The sequence below is a fragment of the Callospermophilus lateralis genome, chromosome 15 (assembly GCF_048772815.1).
Source record: "Callospermophilus lateralis isolate mCalLat2 chromosome 15, mCalLat2.hap1, whole genome shotgun sequence".
In the NCBI taxonomy this organism is placed as follows: domain Eukaryota; kingdom Metazoa; phylum Chordata; class Mammalia; order Rodentia; family Sciuridae; genus Callospermophilus; species Callospermophilus lateralis.
The window spans coordinates 70,080,852-70,101,394 of NC_135319.1; the positions used below are offsets into that span (position 1 = coordinate 70,080,852).

General features: G+C 54.0%; 1 protein-coding gene across 2 annotated transcripts in view; it reads right to left on the minus strand.

Annotated features, from left to right (window-relative positions):
* The window catches only part of Sh3pxd2a (SH3 and PX domains 2A), a 215,985-nt gene that overhangs the window by 81,410 nt on the left and 114,032 nt on the right, over nt 1-20,543 (minus strand). For both annotated transcript variants that reach the window (XM_076835002.2, XM_076835000.2), the window contains exon 6: nt 3,067-3,095. In XM_076835002.2, the coding sequence (XP_076691117.1) occupies nt 3,067-3,095 (29 nt within the window). The remainder of the gene's footprint in view (nt 1-3,066; nt 3,096-20,543) is intronic.

Below are 20,543 nucleotides of genomic sequence, written 5' to 3' on the forward strand. Positions count from 1 at the left end.
CACTCATGGGGCCAAGGTGGGAAGATAAGCATGACTCTAGGAAGCTTCATTACAGAGCAGGACAGAGCCCTATACATGCACTCAATTCTATACTTCCCCAGGACTCTGGGCAGTCATCCCCTCGGAACCTCAGGTTTTCATTTACAAAATGGGAACCCCCCCACCCCCCCGCCACCATGTGATATCACTCTGAGCAGCAAGTGAGGAAACATGTAAAGTTCCTAGCACATAGTAGATGCTTATTAAATCATAGCAGCTAACACCTTGGGAGAGCTTCCTAGGAAGCAGGCAATATTCTAGGCATACTTATGGATATTAATTGATCTGGCCTTCACTATTACCAAGAGGTGAAATTTATCTAGTGTTCTCCAAAGAAACAGAACCCATATCATGGGGACATAGAGAAAAAGAGATTTATTTTAGGAATTGGCTCAAGTGATTATGGAGTGTTGGTGAGTTTGAACACTGAAGGTGGGGTTTGGTAGGTAGGAGCCTGAAAAAGAGCTTCAGTAGAGTTCAAATATAAGTTGCTGGCAGAACTCCTTGCTGGGGGTGGGAGTAGGGTGTCTTTGTTCTAGTAAGATCTTCAACTGATTGGATAAGACCCACCCACATTAAGGAGGGTAATCTGCTTTACTCAAAATCCACTGATTTAAACGTTAATCTCACCCAGAGACATACTCACAGGATATATCCAGCCTCACAGAAGATTGAAAATAAAGCTTGACCAAATATCTGGGGACAATGGTCCATTCAAGTTAGCATGTAACCCCCCCCCCACACACACACACAAAGTTAACCATCACGAGGTAGGCATAACTGTTATCCTAATTTACAATGGAGAAAACAGGTACAGGAGGGTAAGAAATCTGCACAAGGTCACAGACAAAAGCAGTCAGACTCTCCTGCTTGGCTCCAGCGAGGGCACTTTCTACCACACACTAAGTGGCCATTATCATAAGCATACCAAATGTAAATTAAATTTCTCCATCCATCCGTTTCCTGGCCTGAAGGCAGAAGGCACAGAAACTGGAGGAGGATTTTCCTGGGGGAGGCAGCTTGGGTGGGGCCCTGGATTGCTTAGGAAGCCACTCAAAAGCTAAGCTGCAGGAGCCTGGGGTGTGGAGTAGGGACAGAGGACCTAGCTTTTTCAGGGGGAAACAGGTTCAGAGTGGAAAATGGATTTGTCTAAGATGACAGTTGAGCCAGGAGTAGGTCCCAGGGCTTTTTTAGAAGGTGATGATGACAATGATGGTGTCTACCTGATAACTTAGGTAGTTAGTTATGTGCTAGGGACTACTCCTCAGTCCCCCTCCCAGGGCTGAGAAATGAATGCAGGGCCTCACACAGGCTAAGCTAACACTCTGCCGGGGAGCTAAATCCCCAACCCTTGTGCTAGGGGTTATTTCACATTAACTTCTTTAATATTTTGCATGTGACATGTATTCTACTATTATCATCTTTGTTTTAAAGAGAATGAGGAAACTTCAGCACAGAGAGATTAAGAAATTTGCCTAAGGTCACACACAGGAAGAATTTGAACTCGGGCTCAACCAGTATACTATACCTCTGAGGCCCAGGGCAGGTTTCTTGGGGGGGGGGGGTGTCATGACACTACACAATCCCAGTCTTGTACCTCCCTCTCAGCTCTCCCATCTGGGCTCTGCCTGGAAGTGACAGCTGAGATGAGGCCACAGTCCCTCAGCTCCTCACCCTCCTCTTCATAAGAGGAAATGCCCTTCTGCCCCAGTGGGCGGGCAAACCTGAACCCGAGACACCCACCTGACAGTCATGGACACACCTCTCCTCACAACCGGATGGGTCTCAAAGAGGTACACAAATACTCTTGAATACCCACTCCAGCCCCCACCACCAGATCTAGCCCAGCTCACTGGCACACACCCCTAGCCTTCACACCCAGACAAGTAAATGTACCCCCGGAGCACACAATTATCTGGACGACACATGTCCACCCCCAACACACACATCACTGCACAACTTTCCTCCTCCCGATGAGCAGGTAAGCAAGCACTCTATGTGCAACACATAGAAACGGTACCCACACTCACAAACACAGCAGTTACATCTATCCCTATTCACATCGCAATTGTGTGCTATCATTCAAGGCACACGAACCTCTTCTTGTACCCAGACCAAGGCACCTGGGCACAAGAGCCGTTGCGCAAGCCACTGCCTACATTCTCAAAGGCCAGATCCCTCAGATGGCTGCCCAAGGATGCACATCTCACAAATATGGGCCACACACGGGTAACATAGATTGCTCCAGTCTGTCCCTGCCCCACCCCCAGAACACAGAGCCCTAATTCCTGGGGACCACACCCCACACCCCTGCATTTGCCTTTTGGAAGAACAGTCTCGCGCACCCCTAGAGAACTCTTGACCCCAGCGGTCAGCGCACAGCACGCAGTGTCCGCCAGAGGACTTGCCCCACCTCGCTCTCCTAGTCTCCGCCCACTTCGCAAACTCCGGGAGGGCCCGGGCACCTGTCAGGCCTGTGCAGAACCGGCTGCCCCCTCCCACGCGTCTCGCCCGCCAACAAGCCGAGCCCCCAGCTTGCAGCAAGGAGAACGCGCTCGCATCTGGGGGAGGGGAAGGTCCACCATACAGGCGCTAAAAACTCAAGTCACTCAAGGATGACCCCTTTCCAGTCCTCATCTCCCTTCTCAGGGGAAAAGGGGCCGTCTCTATATTAACCCTTCCACCACCGCCGCACCACGGGAAGGAGCTGCCCAGCAGTGGCCACCGCAGCCCGGGGGAAGGGGGAGGGATCTGCCTGCCGTCGTTGTGGGGGCTTGGACCCGTCACGATACAACCCCACACTCCCCAGGCATCCCCCCCCCGCTCCCACCCGGGAGCCCAGGGGACTCGGTGGGAGAGATCTCAGGGGGCAAGGGCTAAGGAGGGGGCACCTGGAATATCCCTGGCTTCTCAGGACCAAGGCGCCAGCGGGCAAGGACAACCCCCGAGAAAGTCCTCCGCAGGATCAGACGGGCACATGCAAGGGGCAGAGAGGTTGGAGAGAAAAACGCCCGGAGGCTCCCTTACCTGATTTCCTCTTGGAACTGCCATAATCTCTGAAAAAGAAGCAACAACAGACAGACATGGTTAGGGTCGGGCGGGGGGCCGCAGGGCTGCGGGTCTCAGGCTGCCGGGGCACCCACGAGCGGGCTGCGGTCGGTCCCGGCGCCTCTGCTCATGTGATGCCCGCGGCTCAGCAAGCCGAGCGCTCCGCAGCTGCACGCACTGCGCGCGGCGCTGCCCGCGGGTGGCCCCGCCAGCCCGGCCTCCGGGAGCGATCGCCCCGCCCCGCCCCGCCCCGCATCCTGCACCCCTGACCGCCACGCCCCAGCCCGGCCCGCCAACAAGGGTTCACCTTCCCAAATCCTCCGAGGACCGAGGAGTGCAAGCCGCTGCCGAAGCACTTGGTGAGCAGGGAAACTGAGGCTCCAAGAAGCAGGTTGCTAAAACCTAGACCCGGACCTGCGCTGTGATGCGGCTCCCCACCCCTGGAGCGTTCTGCCTCCCAGTTCTTTCCATCACTTGCCCCATCCCACTCAGCCTCCCAGTCACGACTGAAATGTCACCTGCTCGATGCGTCTTCCTCAACACCCCCAGCCCCTTAACAGATTTGTGTAACCTTGTTATTTTTATTTTTCTTCTGGTACTGGGTATTGAACCCAGGGGCAGTCCACTTCTGAGTTAAGTCCCTGGCTATTTATTTTTGAGCTATTTATATTTGAGGTAGGGTCTAGCTAAATTGCAGAGATTGGCCTTGAACTTGTGATCCTCCTGTCTCAGCCTTCCAGAGTTGCTGGAATTTACAGGCATGTCCCACCCTCTTGACCCTTAGATTAAAGTGTGCCTTAGGGCACACTATGGGTCCTTTCCTCCCCCACCCCCCACCTTCTCCTGGGCCCAGCAAAGGTGAAGGATAAACACTGACTGTGGGGGTCAATGTTGAACTCAACTGTCTTTCTTCTTAAAGACTCAGGCTGGGCAATCTGGGTAGTTAGTGGGGTATAACACACTGCAGGGTTAACTGGGAGGCCAGGAATGGTAGGGATGGGGGTTGCGTTTCTGAAGGAGTACTGGATTGAAAATCTATCACTGACAATAACTGTTAGATGACCTTAGACTCTTACCCCTCCCAACCTCCACTCCTGGCTTGGAGGCTCCCCTGCCCTCCAGGGAGAGATTAACCCAGATTCAGGATCAGGCAGGTTTCCCAAATCCTGCCCCCACACCTTCCCCAATCTTCAAGGGACCCAGAAAGGAGAGTAGTTTTCCTAAACTGAACTTCTGGACCCCTGAGATGCTTTGAGTTTTTGTTTTGCAGTACTGGGAATTGAACCCAGGGGTGGGTGCTCTATCACTGAGCCCTTTTTATTTGAGACAGGGTCTTGCTAAATTGCCCAGGCTGGCCTTGAACTTGAGATCCTTCTGTCTCAGCTTCAAGAGTCGCTGGGATTACAGACATGTGCCATTGTGCCCTGGCTTACAGTGCTGAAGTTGTGTTAGCACTTAGACACTGGCAGGCTGCCATGGGGTCTATCTGGAGACTGGAGGAAATACCTCCTTGCTGTCCATCTTTGGTCCAAACTAGTCAGCTAGATCTGCCTGCTGGAAAGGAAGTCTCTTGGAGAAGGGACAGATCACAGGCAACAACATCAACCTCATGAAGACTCTGAGTTCCCATTCTAGAGGCCTAGGGATGACCTAGGCCGATGGGTATTTGTTAAGCTGCAAGGTAATCCACCTGTACAGCCAGGGATGACACGCCCATACACAATCTCCTATATTTCCCAAAGTCTGGGCTCTGAGCCCATTACACTGGAATGCTGGGGCAAAGTCTAGGAAGTTTTTCATTTCTTTTTTTCATTTTTTTTTTTTTTTTAGTTGTAGATGGACACAATATTTTTATTTATTTATTTTTATGTGGCGCTGAGGATCGAACCCTGGGCCTCACACATACAAGGCAAGCACTCTACCACTGAGCTAACCACAGCCCTAGGAAGTTTCATTTCTAATCCCTATTCTTCCCCCTTATCCTGTCTGAGAACCCCCTTGGTATGCCAACCCTCCATCTACACTAAGAGGAAGGGGTTATCATCCCCATTTTTCAGATGAAGAAACAGGTTTAGCAGTGCCCAAGGTCACCCAATGGGGGAAGGGCTGTTATTTATAAACCCACCAGCAGGAATAAAAAAATGCTGGATGAGAATCTGTTGAAACTGTTTCTCCAAAAGGCATCAGGAAAGGGAGAGGGGGAATCCCCCAACTCCCAACCAACATGTTCCTCTTTCTGAGCCAGAAGAGAGGCTGGGCAGACACTGTCCAGGTCTGCCTGGCAATGCTGTCTTGGAGCTCAAGCATGGGGAGGAGATTACAATATGGTGGCTGCATCCACCCAGGGGGCTCTCTGTGCCCAAGGAGGGAATTAGCTTTTCAGGCTTTTTTGCTGAGCAAGGCTGGGCCACCAGGGAAGGGCAGGGAATGACTGACAATAAGGAGCTATTCTCTGTCCCACCATTTTCCTGCTGGACCTGCTGGGAGAAGCCTCCTGGGCTTGGACTCCACAGCCACCCGACATTCCTGGGGACACCAGCAATCCAGATAGGGGGTCACTTCCTCACAGCGATGCCCCTTTCTCCCCATTGTTCGTGCAGCTGAAGGCTGTTCAGGATTCTTTCTAGCTCCCAGCAGGGAGGCAGGGAGGCTATTCCCTTGTGACAGGGGAGTACACTGAGGCTCCGGAGTGTAGAAGGGACATAACTCATATGCCCTGAGTGGCTTTGTGCCAGGTACCACATCGGTAAGTCTCAGCCTGGCCACTCAATGTAATCATCTAGAAAGCTGGCTAACCCCCACCCCCATTACCTTCATCTCCAGAAAGCTTCCCTGGGGATTCTGAGGCTCACCAGTGTTGCATAATCTCCATTGGGCCCCAGCCACCCCTAAGACACATCCACACTAAGTAAGAACAGTGTGCTTGGCATGCCAAAGAAGCTTCCAGACAAATCCCTTGGCGGGCCTGGCCTTCAACCAGAGTGGGGAGCCCACCCCACCAAAGGCTTCTCTATCGCTCCCTGCAAGTGGAACAGTCTCTTGCAGGTGAGAACAAGGTTTAGAGACCCTGGGGAATTGGGTCAAGGTCACAGAGCGAGTGAGGCAGGGTTGGGCAAACCCCCAGTGAACACCCCTCCCCCCAGCAGTGGGTGCCAGAGTGGAAGGCGGAGCCCTGGGGCCTGACAAGCACGTGGGGTTAATGAGTGAGGCTAAGCGCTTGCGGTGGGGGCAGCCAGGCTGAGACTGAATGGCGGGATGGCAGGCCGAGGAATCCTTCACTCGGTATCTGGCCTCCAGCCCAAGCAGGCGCTGCCCTAATAGGAAACCTCTTAGAGGTTTCCGGTTGGGCACCTTTTAGCAAAGCCATTTTGTATTTTTAGCTGCCGAATATGCTGAGAAGCAGCTTAGGTATCCAGTGGCTGGGAATCCCCCCAACCCTCACATACCAGGGCCCCCACCCCTGGCACACCCACTCCCAAGGGCCTTGCAATCAGTCCTGGCCTGGGCAGGAGGGCAAGGCCCTCTGTTGGGGTACAGTTCCCTCACAGCTCAAGACCCCCTCCCCACAACCCTTCTTTGCTCCAAGGCTTGCCCTGAGCGGTGCGGTGCTGACAGCCCCTACCCTACCAGTGACTCCCCTCCCAGGAGGTCAGTCTAGCCACCTTCCGACTTGCTGCTGAATCACCATCTCTCACTGAGCCACAGGAAGAGAGGAGGGGAGGGTAGGGCTAGCGTCTCCCTCTAGCGATGCTGGAAGCTAATGTAATTGAAAAGGCCTCCCAGCCTGTGTCTTGAAGGCCATTTGGCCTTCTCCCCAGCTGGTCCAGGGACAGACTAAGACCACAGGCATAGTGAGTGACCAATGGAACCAAGAAAACAGGGACATGGAACTTACAGGGCTTATACTGGACAAACTGTGACTGATGGTCCACAGGTCTGGCGGGTTAGGGAAGAGGGGTGGTGAAATTCCTCCAACCCAGCACCCTATTCGAATCTATCCAAGGTCGCCTACAGCCCTACTCCCCAACCCCACGTGACAGCGTTCATCCCTAGGCCCTTCCTCCTGGGAGATGCGTCAGCTCTGCATGAGGACAGCCAGTCTGCAGTTCTAATCCTGGCTATTGAGGTACTTCTTTCATCCCTGAGCCTCTATTTCTCCAAATGCAGGATGAGGACAGTCACAGAACCTTGAGCTTTGGAGAAAGTGTGCAGTATGCAGAACGGGGCAGCCTGGCTGGACACGCACTGTAGGAATCACCTCGGGGATAGCATTCATTCTTCTTTCATACCTGGACGCTGTGTCCAGCCTTGGTTGCTACCCAGATGGCAAAGGCCTGTTGAAACTTGGCTACTACAAGGGCATAGTGGCTCATGCCTGTAATCCCAGCAACTTGGGATTCTGCGGCAGGAAGATCATAAATTCAAGGTCAGTCTCAGCAATTTCCCCTGGATTATCTATAAAAGACCTGGGATGTAGCTTGGTGGTAGAATGCCCCTGGGTTCCATCCCCAGTACCAACAAAGCAAAACAAATCAAAACCCTGCAGATCCCTGAAACTCTCTGAATATTGGTAAGAGGTTGGTGGAGCTGGGTGATCCTAGTCCTGCTTTCAGAGTTTTCACGGACACCAAGACAATCATTGGTCTCTGTCCAGTACCAAACACTGGGATAGCCTAGTGTTTTTGTTGTTGAGATGGGGTCTTGGGGCTGGGGATACACCTTAGTTGGTAGAGTGCTTGCCTCCAATGCACAAGGCCCTGGGCTGAATCCCCAGCACCACAAGAAAGAGAAAGATAGGGTCTTGCTATATTGCTCAGGCCAATCTTAAACCCCAGGGCTCAAGTGATCCTCTTGCCTCAGCCTCCAGAGTAGCTGGGATTATTGGCACTGTGCTGGGCTAACAAGACACATGGACCCTTCCCAGGAGCAGGCCCTGCATCTTTGTTCTAGCACACACCTGGAAGGAGCGGCTTTCTTCCTTTGCTTTCTTTCTTTCTTTTTCTCCTCTCATTTCTCTTGCAGAGACATGATGGGCTCCTTCGCCAGGCATTCAAGTGCAGCAGTTGGTGTGGGAGAGGGAAAGGTATTTAATTCCTGCCCTCTGACAACCTGCTTTTGCACTGACTCTCCCCTTTCACCCTCCCCTGGAAAATTCTGCTAGGAATGTAGCTCAGTAGCAGCTTGCTGGCCTAGCATGTGTAAGACGCTGGGTTCCATCCCCAGAGAGTTAAAAAAAAAAGAGGAAGAAAGAAAGAATAAATTCCCAGTATCCAGTATTTGGCCTTCAGTGCTCTAAAGTAGGCAGAGCAAGTATTAATCCATTTTATGAACGAGGAGCCTCAAATCTGAGGGTTTAAGTGGCTTGCCCAGGCTCCTGAGGCTAGATGGACAGTCCTGACCCAGAATGTTCTCCCTGACCCAGAATGTTCCCGATAGGCCTGCCAGCCAGGGATTGGGCTGCAGGAGGGGATGCCCTAGCAGCAGGCAGTGGGCTGTCCCTGGGGAAAGGAGGTGCCATCCTGTGGTCAAGGTTCCCAGAGTGAGAGGCAAAGGCGGGAGCCAAGGCAAGGGAGGGAAGAGGCAAGCCCACTCCAGTATCCCCAGCTCTGGGAAGGGGGCAGAGTCCCTGACAGTGCCATTCTGACTGAGCCCCACAGCCTGTGGCTCCCGCCCCGTTCTCCCTCCACAGCAAGCGCCTTGGCAGAGGAGGACACATAGACTTCCAGCCCCGTGTTCTCTCCCTGCTGTCTGCTGGCTGACATTGGCCACTCGGCCTGGGATGTCTGTCTGCAGGGCCTGCTGCTGCTGGGAACTGCTCGAGAGATTGGCTGGGTGCCAGATAGCTGACTTGGGGTGACCTTGAGAGCCACACAGTGGCTGGGGACATGGGCACTACCTAGAGTAGGAGGGCTGGGAGAGAAAGCTCACAACCTTGGCCAGGGGATAACCTGAAGGATTTTGACCACTTTTTGAGCTCCTTTTGTAGGTGGGAATTGTTGAACCCAGGGACACTTTATCACTGCCCTTTTTAGTTTTGAGACAGGGCCTCACTAAGTTGCCAAGGCTGGCCTCAAACTTGCAATTCTCCTGCCTCAGGCTCCTGAGTTTCTGGATTACAGGGTGCACTGCCAAGCCTTTTCCTTTTTTTTTTTTTTTTTGGTACTGGGGATTGAACCCAGGAGTGCTTAACCACTGAGTCACATCCCCAACTCTTTTTATACTTCGCTGAGTTGCTTAGGGCCTCACTAAATTGCTGAGGCTGGCTTTGAACTTAGATCCTCCTGCCTCAACCTCCTAAGGTACAAGGATTCCATGCCCAGCTTCCAACAAGCATTTTAAAAACAGAATAGATAAGAAATAATCAAGGAGTCCCTCATTGGCAGGCTGTATTGGGAAGCTCTGGTTTCAGGTGTCTGACGACCTACCTATCTATCTGTATTGGGCTGTGATGTGAAATGTATTTCTTATTGTGGCAGAAAAGTTTAAAAAATACCAACAAATCCTCTGGGTCTCAGATTGTCCACTCCTAAAAGAGAAGATTCCCAGTGACCCATGGAGCCGTTGTAAGGATTCTAATCCTCTGGGAGACCCATATAGCAAGATCATCATGTTCTTCCAAAGCCAAGTTAGGAGGGTCTGAGTGAAGGGGCTTCAGGTCAGCTGGGGTCTGGAGAGAGCCAGGGGATTTTTCCGCTGCTCTTAACCCCAAGCCGGGCTTTTGTTCTGGCTTTTGAGGGCCTTTTCACGGAATGGTCTGGAGAGGCAGCGACCTCCAGGCAAGGCAGAAGAGGGGCATGAATGCCGTTCTTTGCCCCCATTTGTGCCCTGGTCTAAATTGTTGCACTGAGGGCTCTTGTGTTTAACAAGAATCCCTCCTTTCTCTGCAGAGCCTGTGTTTCCCTGGCTTCTGAGAATGGGTCCCATTGTGACCCTGCGGCTAGCCCAGAGAGGCCAGATTCCTGCCCTGGGTGAAAATTCTGAATTCCTGGGGAGGGAAGGGGTCTTGGGTCCCCCAGTCTGTGTCCCAGACAGTCTGAATGCTATGGCTATCCCAGACCCCAGAAACCCCCTGGGAGTTTAACTTGTGTCCAAAACATCCAAGAGGGTTGCTACCACTTCTCCATCCACAGTGAAAGGACAAAGCACTGTCTGTCTGTCTGTCTCCACTGACTTGTCCCACCATTATGAGCAAAGGCCCTGAGTGTCTCCAGCCCAGGGATGGACTCTACCTTGTCTGGACCTCAGAGCAGAGAGCTAAGAGGGAGAGGGGTGGGTTCAAACCCTGGTTTAGTCGGTCACCTATGACTCCATGATGCAGACAAGTTACTTAACCTCTTTGTACTTTCAGTTGTAAAGGGGGTAAGTCATTCCTATCTGACAGCGTTGTTATGGGGATTAAGAGGGATAACGGGCAAAACTTTAGGACACCATTGGGCACATGGAGAGGACCCCAGCCAACAGCCTGGGTTCATAAGAAGGGCTAGATTTGGAGAGTGGATGGTTGCCAAAATATGGCAGGTGCTGACCAGCCCACCTTTGTGGGTATGGACAGTGTAAGACCCTGGCTGCAATCTCAGGGTGCCACATTAGGACCCTGAGAACAGATAGGCCTGGATTCCTATCCATGCGCATTCCAAGGAGTCCCACCCAGAAGGGGACTCTGACATGCAGTACAAGGGAGAGGATCTAGGAAGCAGGAGTGGCAGAAACAGACAGATGATTTCCTAGAGGGAAAACAGGGCGGAGACTGCTCGTTCAGCCCATTGCCTTGGAGGGCTGTGAGTTAGCAAGGCTACCTGAGAGCCTACTTCCAATTTTGCCAGCCTCCTCTTAGCTCAGGGGCTCCTTGGATTCTGGGGGGGCTGCATGCCAGACCCAGTGAAGGACTGGCAATAAAATGTGGTTATTGGTTTCAACTATGAAGTCCCAAGAGAAGGACATCAAGAGCCCTCCATGTTTGGAAGTCCTCCTTGTCTTTTTTCATTTGTGTGTCCCTCCATCTATCCACCAGCCATCCTTCATCCATCATACATCTTTCCTTCATTCACCATCTATGCTCCATTCATCTATTTTCCATTACCCTCCATCCATCAATCACCACCCATCCACCATCCATCATTCATCCATGTCTTGGCAGATAGGTTGCTGTGGACCCATTCTTGTGCTTGAAGCAGAAGACAACAGTTTTGCTTTAAAGAACACACTGAAGATACAAGACAGACATCCAGGAAACAACACTTTGTGATTAGCTGCCCCCAAATTTGGTCAAGGAGTGCGTTGTATAGGAATTCTCAGGACGGGGACATCAGAGTGGTCCGGGGTGGTTGGGGAAGGCTGCCTAGAGAATGGAGGACTAGAGCCAGCCCCTGGAAGATGGACGTATTTAGAAGGTTAGAGCAGAGGTGGGGAGGAGACTGGAGGTGGAAGGGATAGCGTGAGCAAAGGTTCAGAGGCAGGAATGGATGTGGGGGTCACACGAGGAACACAGGGCCTGGACAGCTCAGGGAAGCAGACACCAGGGGGAGCAGGACATGCATCTGGGGCTGGACTACAGTGTGGGGAGCTGGCTCAGACTTCAGAAGGAACTTGTGGGGAGAAACTCACTGGCGATGTTTGTAGGGAGAGATTTCCCATGGAGAGCGGTGGCATCACCTCCGTGACTGATAATCAGAGTCTGGTCCTGGTTTCCCTGCTGGGGTGGCAACGTGGGGATTGTTCAGGGGAGACAGAGGACTGCTTTGCTCTTGAGCTTCACAGCCTCATCTGTGTGTGTGCCGGGTCTGCGTGACAGACAGACAGCCAGGCCCCGCTGCTGAGCACAGGCCTGGGGCTTGTTCCTGGGCTCCTGGCCTCTGACTCCCGAGTCCTGGTGTAACTTTGAGCTGGAACACTGGAGCTGGGCCAAGGGCTCTCTGCTTCCCATTTAGAGGCACAAGGGAGAGGCCAGGAAGGTGGGCAGGCTGCTGGAGGAGGGAAGGCCCTGGGGAGATTAGCCTCACCCCCCTCCCCCCGCAAAGCTTGGGGTGTCTGTAATAGATGAAGAAGCCCGGGGCCACAGGGCTGGTTGGTGGCAGGGCTGGTTGGTGGCAGAACTGGGTGTGGCAGAGCTGGGGACTGAAGCCCAAGCCAGGCTGATGGTCCTCTCAAGGGCCTGGGCCCTCACTGATTCATCCAGGCAACAGGAATGACCGGCCAAGCCCGGACACCCTCTCTGCTGGGCCAAGAGGCGGACTTAATGAGGCTGCTCCACAAAGAGCAGGCGGCTGCCACGCTCCGCGCAGCGGGTGCTCCAAATGCAGGACAAAGGGGCTCTCAGCCAAGGCCTGGGTGCCCATGGAACTTGGGGATGCTCCAGAGCCAGACTGGGGGCTTCCCAATCGCCTGGGGACTGCCTCCTGGCGTGTGGAGGAGAGGGCTCTCCCGGGGAGCCCTGACAGACCCCGCCCAGGGGCCGCGAGACCTGAGTTCCAGGCCTGGCCCTGCCTGAACAGGCAGTGTGGCCTGGGCAGGGGCAGCCCTCTCTGTGCCTCACTTTCCCTGACTGTAAAAATAAGGTCATTGGACTGGGTCCCACCTTAACCCGGACTCAGACACTTCACTTTCACTTACAAACGTTTGATGGGCGGCTAAAAGCGGGATTAAAAATTTGGCATCTCTGCCTCCATTTTGCTTCTGTCTCCTTTGCCTGGAGTCGCCCTGGACTCCAGGAATAACAGGTCTGACTGACAGCACCTTACCATAAGTGGCGGTTACCCCACCCCCACCCCCAGGCAACAGTGACCTTCCTATGCCCACAGGGCCCCACTGGACCGATCCTGGGTACAGATGGGCAGGCCTCACCTGATGAACATCCCAGCTCTGGAGACTGTGAAAAGCCTCCAGCTAGGCACCCCACTTTCTGTAAAACCCCAAAGTCACTGTCAGCCCCTCAAAGACAGAGCTAGGATGCGGGTCCCCTCAGCTGCCAGGAAGAACCACGCTGATGAAAGTTCCTGTTGCTCTCCATCGTCACCCTTTCTATTTGGCTGAGGGGTGAACGCTGCACCTGATTTGTTGGATCCCCAAGGCGAGGCCTCTGGCTCAAGGCTCCGGCAACGTCACCTGCTCCCTGCCACACACAAGCCTGTGTCCCTCTTGTGGCAGGAGGGGCGACCTGGGAGCCCTGGTGACCCTTCTTGCCCCTGTCCTCCTCCACCTGTGTCCTGTCCACGCTGCACCCTCTTCTCTGGGTGGGTCCAACGGCAACTATAGAGAAGTCGCTGCTGACCAGGACACCATTCCAGAGGCCAGCAGGTCAGCCCTGGCCCTCTGCCTCCATCCTCCACCAAGTAATGTCCTCGGAGCTTCTGCTGCCAAGGAGCAGGCCTGAGCCCTTGGACTCCAGACTGGACACAAGGGGAGGGAAGCCGAGGGCCAGATCCAGGATGGAGCCACCTGGGAGTGGCCCTCCCAGAGGCGGGCGGGGAGTACGTCTGGTGTCGGTGTGTTATTCCCTGGCTGTTATGACGAGAGCTCTGCGTTTGGGGAGCCTTCTCCCTCGGCCACGCACCAAACCGAGACCCGGACACACTTTAATCTGTTGTGTCCTCACAATGTGCCTATGTGGCAGCTTCCCTTATCCCCGTTTTACAGAAGTCCCCTGGGAGGCAAGGCCCCAACAGGTCCCACACCCTCTCCAAGGTCCCCTGTGCCCCCCTCTGGAGCATCTCTAAGGGACTTGCTTGATGGCCTCATGTTCAACCACTGTCCATGGTATGCTGCCCTCCTGGGAAGAGAGATGCAGGCTCTGGCCTCCTCCAGGTGGGACTTCCTGATAACCTTGGCCAGCAACGACCTCAGGTGATCACAGGCTAGTTTCCACACTCAGCGAGTGACAAAGGTCTCAGCCTGGAGCCTCAGCTGGGTGGGAGTGGGGGTGGGGGTGGGCCCCTCCCTGTAGCACCAGCCAGCTGCCTCACTTAGTCCTGGTACTCTCCCAGTTCACAGGGATGTGCTAAGAACCTATTGGGTGCCAGGCCTCTGGGTCACAGGTTAGACGGGCTCACTCCCTGCCCCTGGGGAGCAGAGGCACCAAGTCAGCAAACTGATGCAGTGTCACGGGAGCCATGCAGAAAACGAAAGAGGAAAGGCGGCTGAATGAGGAAAGGCAAGGTGAGAGGAGGTGAGGGGCAAAGGAGAACATGAGCGGCAGATGGCAGAGGTGGGAAGGTTGGGAGCTAAGGAGATGGGGGTTGGGGACCTGGCTCCCCAGTCACAGGACACCAAGGGCTCTTGAAAGTTACCCGAAGCACATTGGAAAGCCACCAGAGTTGATCTCACTGTGGCTCTTTGGCAAGCCCCCCTGGCTGCTGTGTGGAAGGGCTGGAAACGGGTGTGTGGATGCCCTGCACCCTGCCCTTGCGGTGGCCCTGCAGGGGAAAGCTGGTGACTGGCGCCCGCTGCTTCCCTTCCTGTCTTACACCGCACTGTGGGCTCCTGCTCTCACCTCCCAGACAAACTTGAATCCTCAACCTCAGATCAGCTTCTGGAGGATTCCATACCAAGAAATGTACCTCTCCTGGAATTATTTTGTGTCTCGGGGAACATGAAGTGTCCCCTACCTGACCAATAATGTCCTCATGGTTGGTAGGGCTGGGCATAGTGCAGGGTATGAGCTGACATGGGGGAGATATGTCCTTTGTCCTGGGGCTCCCAAAGCACCTGCCTGCAGCCATGCAGTTCTCTGAGGTCCCTGACCAGGTAGCTAGGTCCACAAGTGACTTTTCCTGCCCAGGCCGAGGTGCCCCTAGAATTTCCATTCTTCAGCCTGCAGATCCAGCTTCTCTAATTGGAATCTGCCTCTGCCTAATGGAGTCAGACCCCAGCATGGCGTAGCTCCTGCTCTGGGCCAGGCAGATCAGGGGCCCTCCTATCTGTCTCCCGTTCAAGTCTCCTTATGAGCTTACCTTGGGCCCATGGGCAGCCTCCAACACACCAGCTGTGGAGATGCTCCAAGAGCCAAGAAGAGCCCTGGACGTTGAGCTAAAATGCCTGAGGCTGGTCCAGCGTCTCTGACCTCAGGCCAATCTGTCCCCTTGTCTGGGCCGTGTAACCTGCCAGGGCTGGATGGATGATGTCTGAGGAACTTTATGCTCTCAAGACTGGGACTGGAGGTGACCTCCCACTCTTACTTCTCACTGGGACAGCACCCTAGAGATGTGAGGACATCCTGCTCCAATGGCTCCAGAAACGCCAAGCCACACAGCTGCCAGCAGGATGCTGTTTTGTGGCCTTGTTTATCTGTGTCTCTGGCTTTGCTCTTCAACAATAGCATTAGTACCAGCAGGTCCCGGTCATTATGACCCCATGCCACCCTGTGCCACCCTGTGCCAAGCACTTGCTGAACTTCATGGCAGGATGGGGAAGAGCCAGAAAGAGCCAGAGGCAAAAAGCCAGCCCATCGTGGCCACTTACCAGCTCTGCAAGTCATGTGACTTCTCTGCCTTAGTGGCTTTATGAATAAACTGGGGGAAATAACTATCCCTCTTCATAGGATAGGTGTAAACCTAAGAGTTAAAACAGGTATATTGCTCAGAAAAGTGCTGGCCCACGTGAGCATTCAAAAAAATAGCTCTCATTACCCTTCTAGACCTTACAATAACTCCGATTGTCCCTGTCATATTCCTGGGGATAATGAGGCTCAGAGTCATCCACCTCTATTTATTGGACATCTACTGTGCTCAGCCTTCAGCTGGCTGGAGGAACACAGTGAGGCCCAGACAGAGGCCGTCCTGGTCCTCAGGGAACCACAGCTTCTCAGGGAAGCTGGATGCTGAGCTGTTGAATTACATCCTTGGTATGGGCCACACCTAAGGCCCAGTGTTGGAGGCGGGGGCAGCGGTGGGGCAGGTGGCCTATGTAGGGGTGAGCGAGTGCAGTTTAGGTGGGGGTTAAAGGTTGCCCCACCTGATACACAGCTGGCAAGGGACCTAAGCAGGATCTGAGCTTAGACCAGTAACTCCAAGGCCCCACTCCTCTTAACCACTCTGCCATTTCTTTCCTGGGAGCATCTTGAGAGGGAAAAATGATCATAAGAAACCAAACTGACAATCAGCTTCTCATTTTTTGCTAAATAACTGGGCTGCCGGGACCCCTGCCACTTGGGTACAAGTTGGGCATCTTTGTGGCTTGGCCTGTTAGTCTGCTGCCTGTGCCTGCCGGCCTTCTGAGAAGTTTCGAGAGACTAAGCATTGCATTTGAGGCATTTTTTTCTGCCGTCCTGGGAGCCTAACTACCTGGGGCTGTGTATAAAGTTGAAGGTGAGCACCCAACTGGGCTGCTGGACTCAATAGGCAGGGAAGGTGCCCACCAAAATGGGTACATATCCCCTCCACCCTGGGCCTCCACTCAAAGGTCAGCCCTCCTTAGGGCTGCACCAGTAATCTGACAGGCCTATCCCTGGGCTTTGGAGCAGTTTGTGCAAGGGACAGAGCAGCGGCTAGAATTCCTGGAGGTCTAGCAACCAGAGTGGGTGGGGAAGGCACTCAGTACCTGCACACAGCACTTTGTCTTCTCAGGTAGGAGCAGAGGGAGGGATGCTACTGGAGCTCCCAAACACTGGAGTTTTGAATGAATTGAAAACCTCCCTCTGGGATCCTTTTGGGGGTGATGGAGATGTTCTGAAATTAGACTGTGGTGATGGCCGCACAACTAGAAATGCATAATCATAAGGGAATCTTAAGACAAGTAAACTAGATAGTATGTAAATTATACATTAATAAGGCTGTTTAGGGAAAAAAAAATCTCCCTCTGGCCCTAACACCGAGCCAGGCTCCACCAAAACAGCCTCTCCTGGGAGCTCTAGGCTATGTTGCCTAAGGCCATCTGCAGGTCCTTGTGATTCACCATTCTCTGGGTGGCAAATGGGCCACGTGTTAGAGGGTAGGAGGGGGATTAAGGGCTCAGCCTGTGATTTGTGGGAGGGGGATTGGCTTTTCTGGATGCTTCCAGAACCAGCCTCCTTGTCCGTTCTAACATGGGAGCCTGTACCCACCAGGAAGCTCTGTAGAGGTCTGGCTCCAGAGCAGGGAGGCCCCTGAGCTAAGGGAAGAGTCTCAACCAGCTGCTGTGGGGAGCCTGGGCTGGCCCTGGGGGTGCCCTGAGCTTTGTATCTTTTCAGGGCTGTGGCTGGGCAAGAGCCTGGATCTTCGTTAAGAGATCCTTAACCATAGAACGTCCCTTCCACTCGACCTTCAGCTTAGCAGCTCCCGGTCACCACAGCAAGCAGGGAGCCCTTTTTGTCAGGTGAAAGGTCTCATTTTGAAATTTAGAGCTAATCACCCTAGCGTGGTTCAAGGGCTTCTCTTTTCTGCAGCCCTGTGTGGTCGTCTGGGGTGCAGACTTGGTGTTGGGTGTCTTAGGTTCTGAATGCAGCCTCAGCCACTTACTAGCTGAGAGGATATGGAACCAATCTGAGCAACCAATTCTCACTTTCAAAAAGGATCATGAGCCTCACGGAAGAGCACTGCTGGTTAAACAAGGCAAATCACGCTCAAGCTGTGGCACACACCTTTGCCAGACAATCATCTGGATCTGCAGGCTCTGTAGCTGTAACATCCACTATTGCCACCAGGTGGAGCCACACACACAAATGTCTCCAACTGAGTGGCTTGGGATGCAAAGTTAGAATGGTGTGGGAACTCCAGGCAAGCTCAAGACCCAAGTTACAGAACCTATCATGGGGAAGGGGCTGCATGATCTCCATGATGCTCAAGGTGACCACCCAACCTGGCTGCTGGACTCAATAGGCAGGGAAGGTGCCTGCCAAAATGGGTACATTTGTCTATGAATGCTTCCCATTCCCACAGCCAGCAGTCCCACTCCAGACCCTGCCTGCTGCCGGCTTGGACCACTAGAATAGCCAACTAGTCCAGAAAGACATAGAACGTCAGTGGCAGGGGGGACCCTGCAGATTCCCAGATTTTGCACTCTCACCTGATGCTGAAGTATGGAAATGGTTAATGAACGCCTCAGGCCCATCTCTTCTCAGAAAATCCCCTTATTCATCCTCCAGGGAGACGGAATTTCTTCCAATCCTGGAAGCTGCTGCAGCCTCAAGGACTCCCTCTGGCCTGGAGGCCCCCCTCAACCACCCCCTGGTTCTGTCCTCAGTCTCAGCTTGGATGCCACCTCCTCGGGGAACCCCCCGCCCACCTGCTCAGGCTGGCCCCTTGATGCAGATGGCCCTGTACCTACATAACCACTTGTTTCTTTTCTGTCTTCCCCACTGGATCAGCCGCGGTGCTAAGCCCCATTTTAATATGTGCGGGAACTCTGGCTTTGGGAGTTTCAACATTCCCCGGCCACTCAGAGGGAGCTGGAGGAGCCAGGGCTCTGGCCGGCACCTATGATGCTCTGCTTCCTCTCCCAGGGGTTCCTGCGAATGCTGTCCTTACCCTTTGACTGTGGTTTCCCATAGGTGGGGGCTCAGCTGTGTCCAGTCCCCACACCTCACAACGATGCTCAAAAAGTGCTCGACTGACCCAGTGCTTCCTGCCTGGGAGGCAACAGAGATCCCTGTTCCAAATGGCCCACGACCCAGGCTGTAGCTCCAGCTCTGCCCAGGGAACAGTTACTCAGGGGGCAGCCCTGATGACTTCAGGCGAAGTGAGGCCACCAGGAACGAGTCAATAGCAGAGCAGGGTTAGGGCTCTGAGAGGCTTCAGAGGACACTGTGGGCCTTGGGAGTGAGGAGTGGGCATGTGGGGACCTTGGGCACCTGCACACCAGGACCACCCACCCAGGGCTGAGGATTCAGGGAAACACAGAAAGCATGAGACTGAGAAAGTAATGGGGGACCCAGCTACTCCTCCATAACAGGACCCTTCCCTGATAATTCTCTCCAGCCCTTGCTTGGGAGAACTGAAAACCCTGAGGCGGTCCCCAGAGCTGCCCGTGGAGGTGGTCCTCGTGGGCTTTAGCTGTAGGAGCTGAGCCCAGACAGCTTTGAATCCACTCCTCTCCAGCTTGTCTGCCCAGCACAGCAGCAGACCCATGGAAGTCCTTGCTCCACAGAGCTAATGTCCCTTTCAAGTTGGGTAGATGGTTTCCTGTGGGCACCTTCTTGCCACCTGACCACCCAGGATGAAGGATTTACTTACATAAAATTCCATGCCCCTCTTCTCCCAGCCTCCCTCGGACCCACAGCCTCTAGATCCAGCTGGCTCTCTCAACCATCAGCATAAAGAAGCTATTTGTGCAGTGGCCAGAGGCGAGGGAGGAGGTTACGGGGTAGCTGCAAGGACAGGTTGGCCCATATCCCTCACCAGATGAGCAGGGTGCATTGAACCGTCCTGCTCATGAGGGTCTGGCCAGAGCTCAGGCAAGCATGGGGTGGGCTGGTTCTCTACCCAAATTCCCAATCCAGGACAGGAATGTGGGATGCCAAGATTCCCAGTGCCAGCAGGGTGCCTGGTAGGACAGGGGTGAAGGGAGCAGCCTCACCTACGGACAGCGGGGGGGGGGGGGGGCATGGGGGGCATGGGGGCGCTCCTGAGGCCAAGGTCTCAGTGGGCTTGTCCTGCTCTCTTCTTCAGCCCCACCCACTTCCATTCATGCCTTTGATGAGCAGCTCCTCTGGACACTGGCCTGGGTGGATAGAGGGGGAAGAAAGCCCAGGCCTGCTGACTAAGCATCTGGACGGGTCAGGGATGCCAGAGGCATTTTATAAGCATCCCTTGGAGCCCATAACGGCCTTGCCCAGTGGTTCGGTTGGCCCTGTGCACAGATGCGGGAACTGAGACCTGAAGAGAAGTAATTCATTCAAGGCCACAGGCAGAGCTGGGTGTTGACAGCCATTAATTCAACTCAGTTTAAGATTTTTAACTGAATGACGGCCTTAAGGTTTGCGTTCATTGGCCTTCGCAGTCCCTGGCACACAGTAGGTGCTCAATAACTACCTGCTGAGTGAGGGAAGGCTGTAGCAGAGATTCCCTCCCTCCAGGGCTCTCCCTATGACTTTCCATTGCCCACCCCCAGCCCCCAAGAGGAAGGGAGGAGGAGGAGGACCTGACTCAGCACCTTGCTGTGTGCTCCACACATGTCACCTCAGGTCACCCTTAGCTGCATCTGAGCTATGACTTTGCGACTTATAGAGAAGGAAAGGCCATATCATCGGTGCTGCTCACTGGGGCAGGCTGGACTCTAACCCCAGATGTCAGCCGTCAGACACAAGCCCAGCAACCAACAGCCTTCTGAGCAGGACAAGCCCGAAAATCCTCTGGGACCAGTGTTGCCCGGCTGTGCTGCCATACCTGCCTTTGAGCTGGGTCTTCCTGCTGGGCCTCCAAGGCCAGGCTTGCCCTCCCTTCTCCTCTCCTGGAGTCTGTCCTCACAATCCCCCCCGGAATGTCAAGGTGGGGGCTGGGAGGGGATGACATGTCTGCAAAGAGGTGAAGGTCCTGGAATCTGGCCTCTTC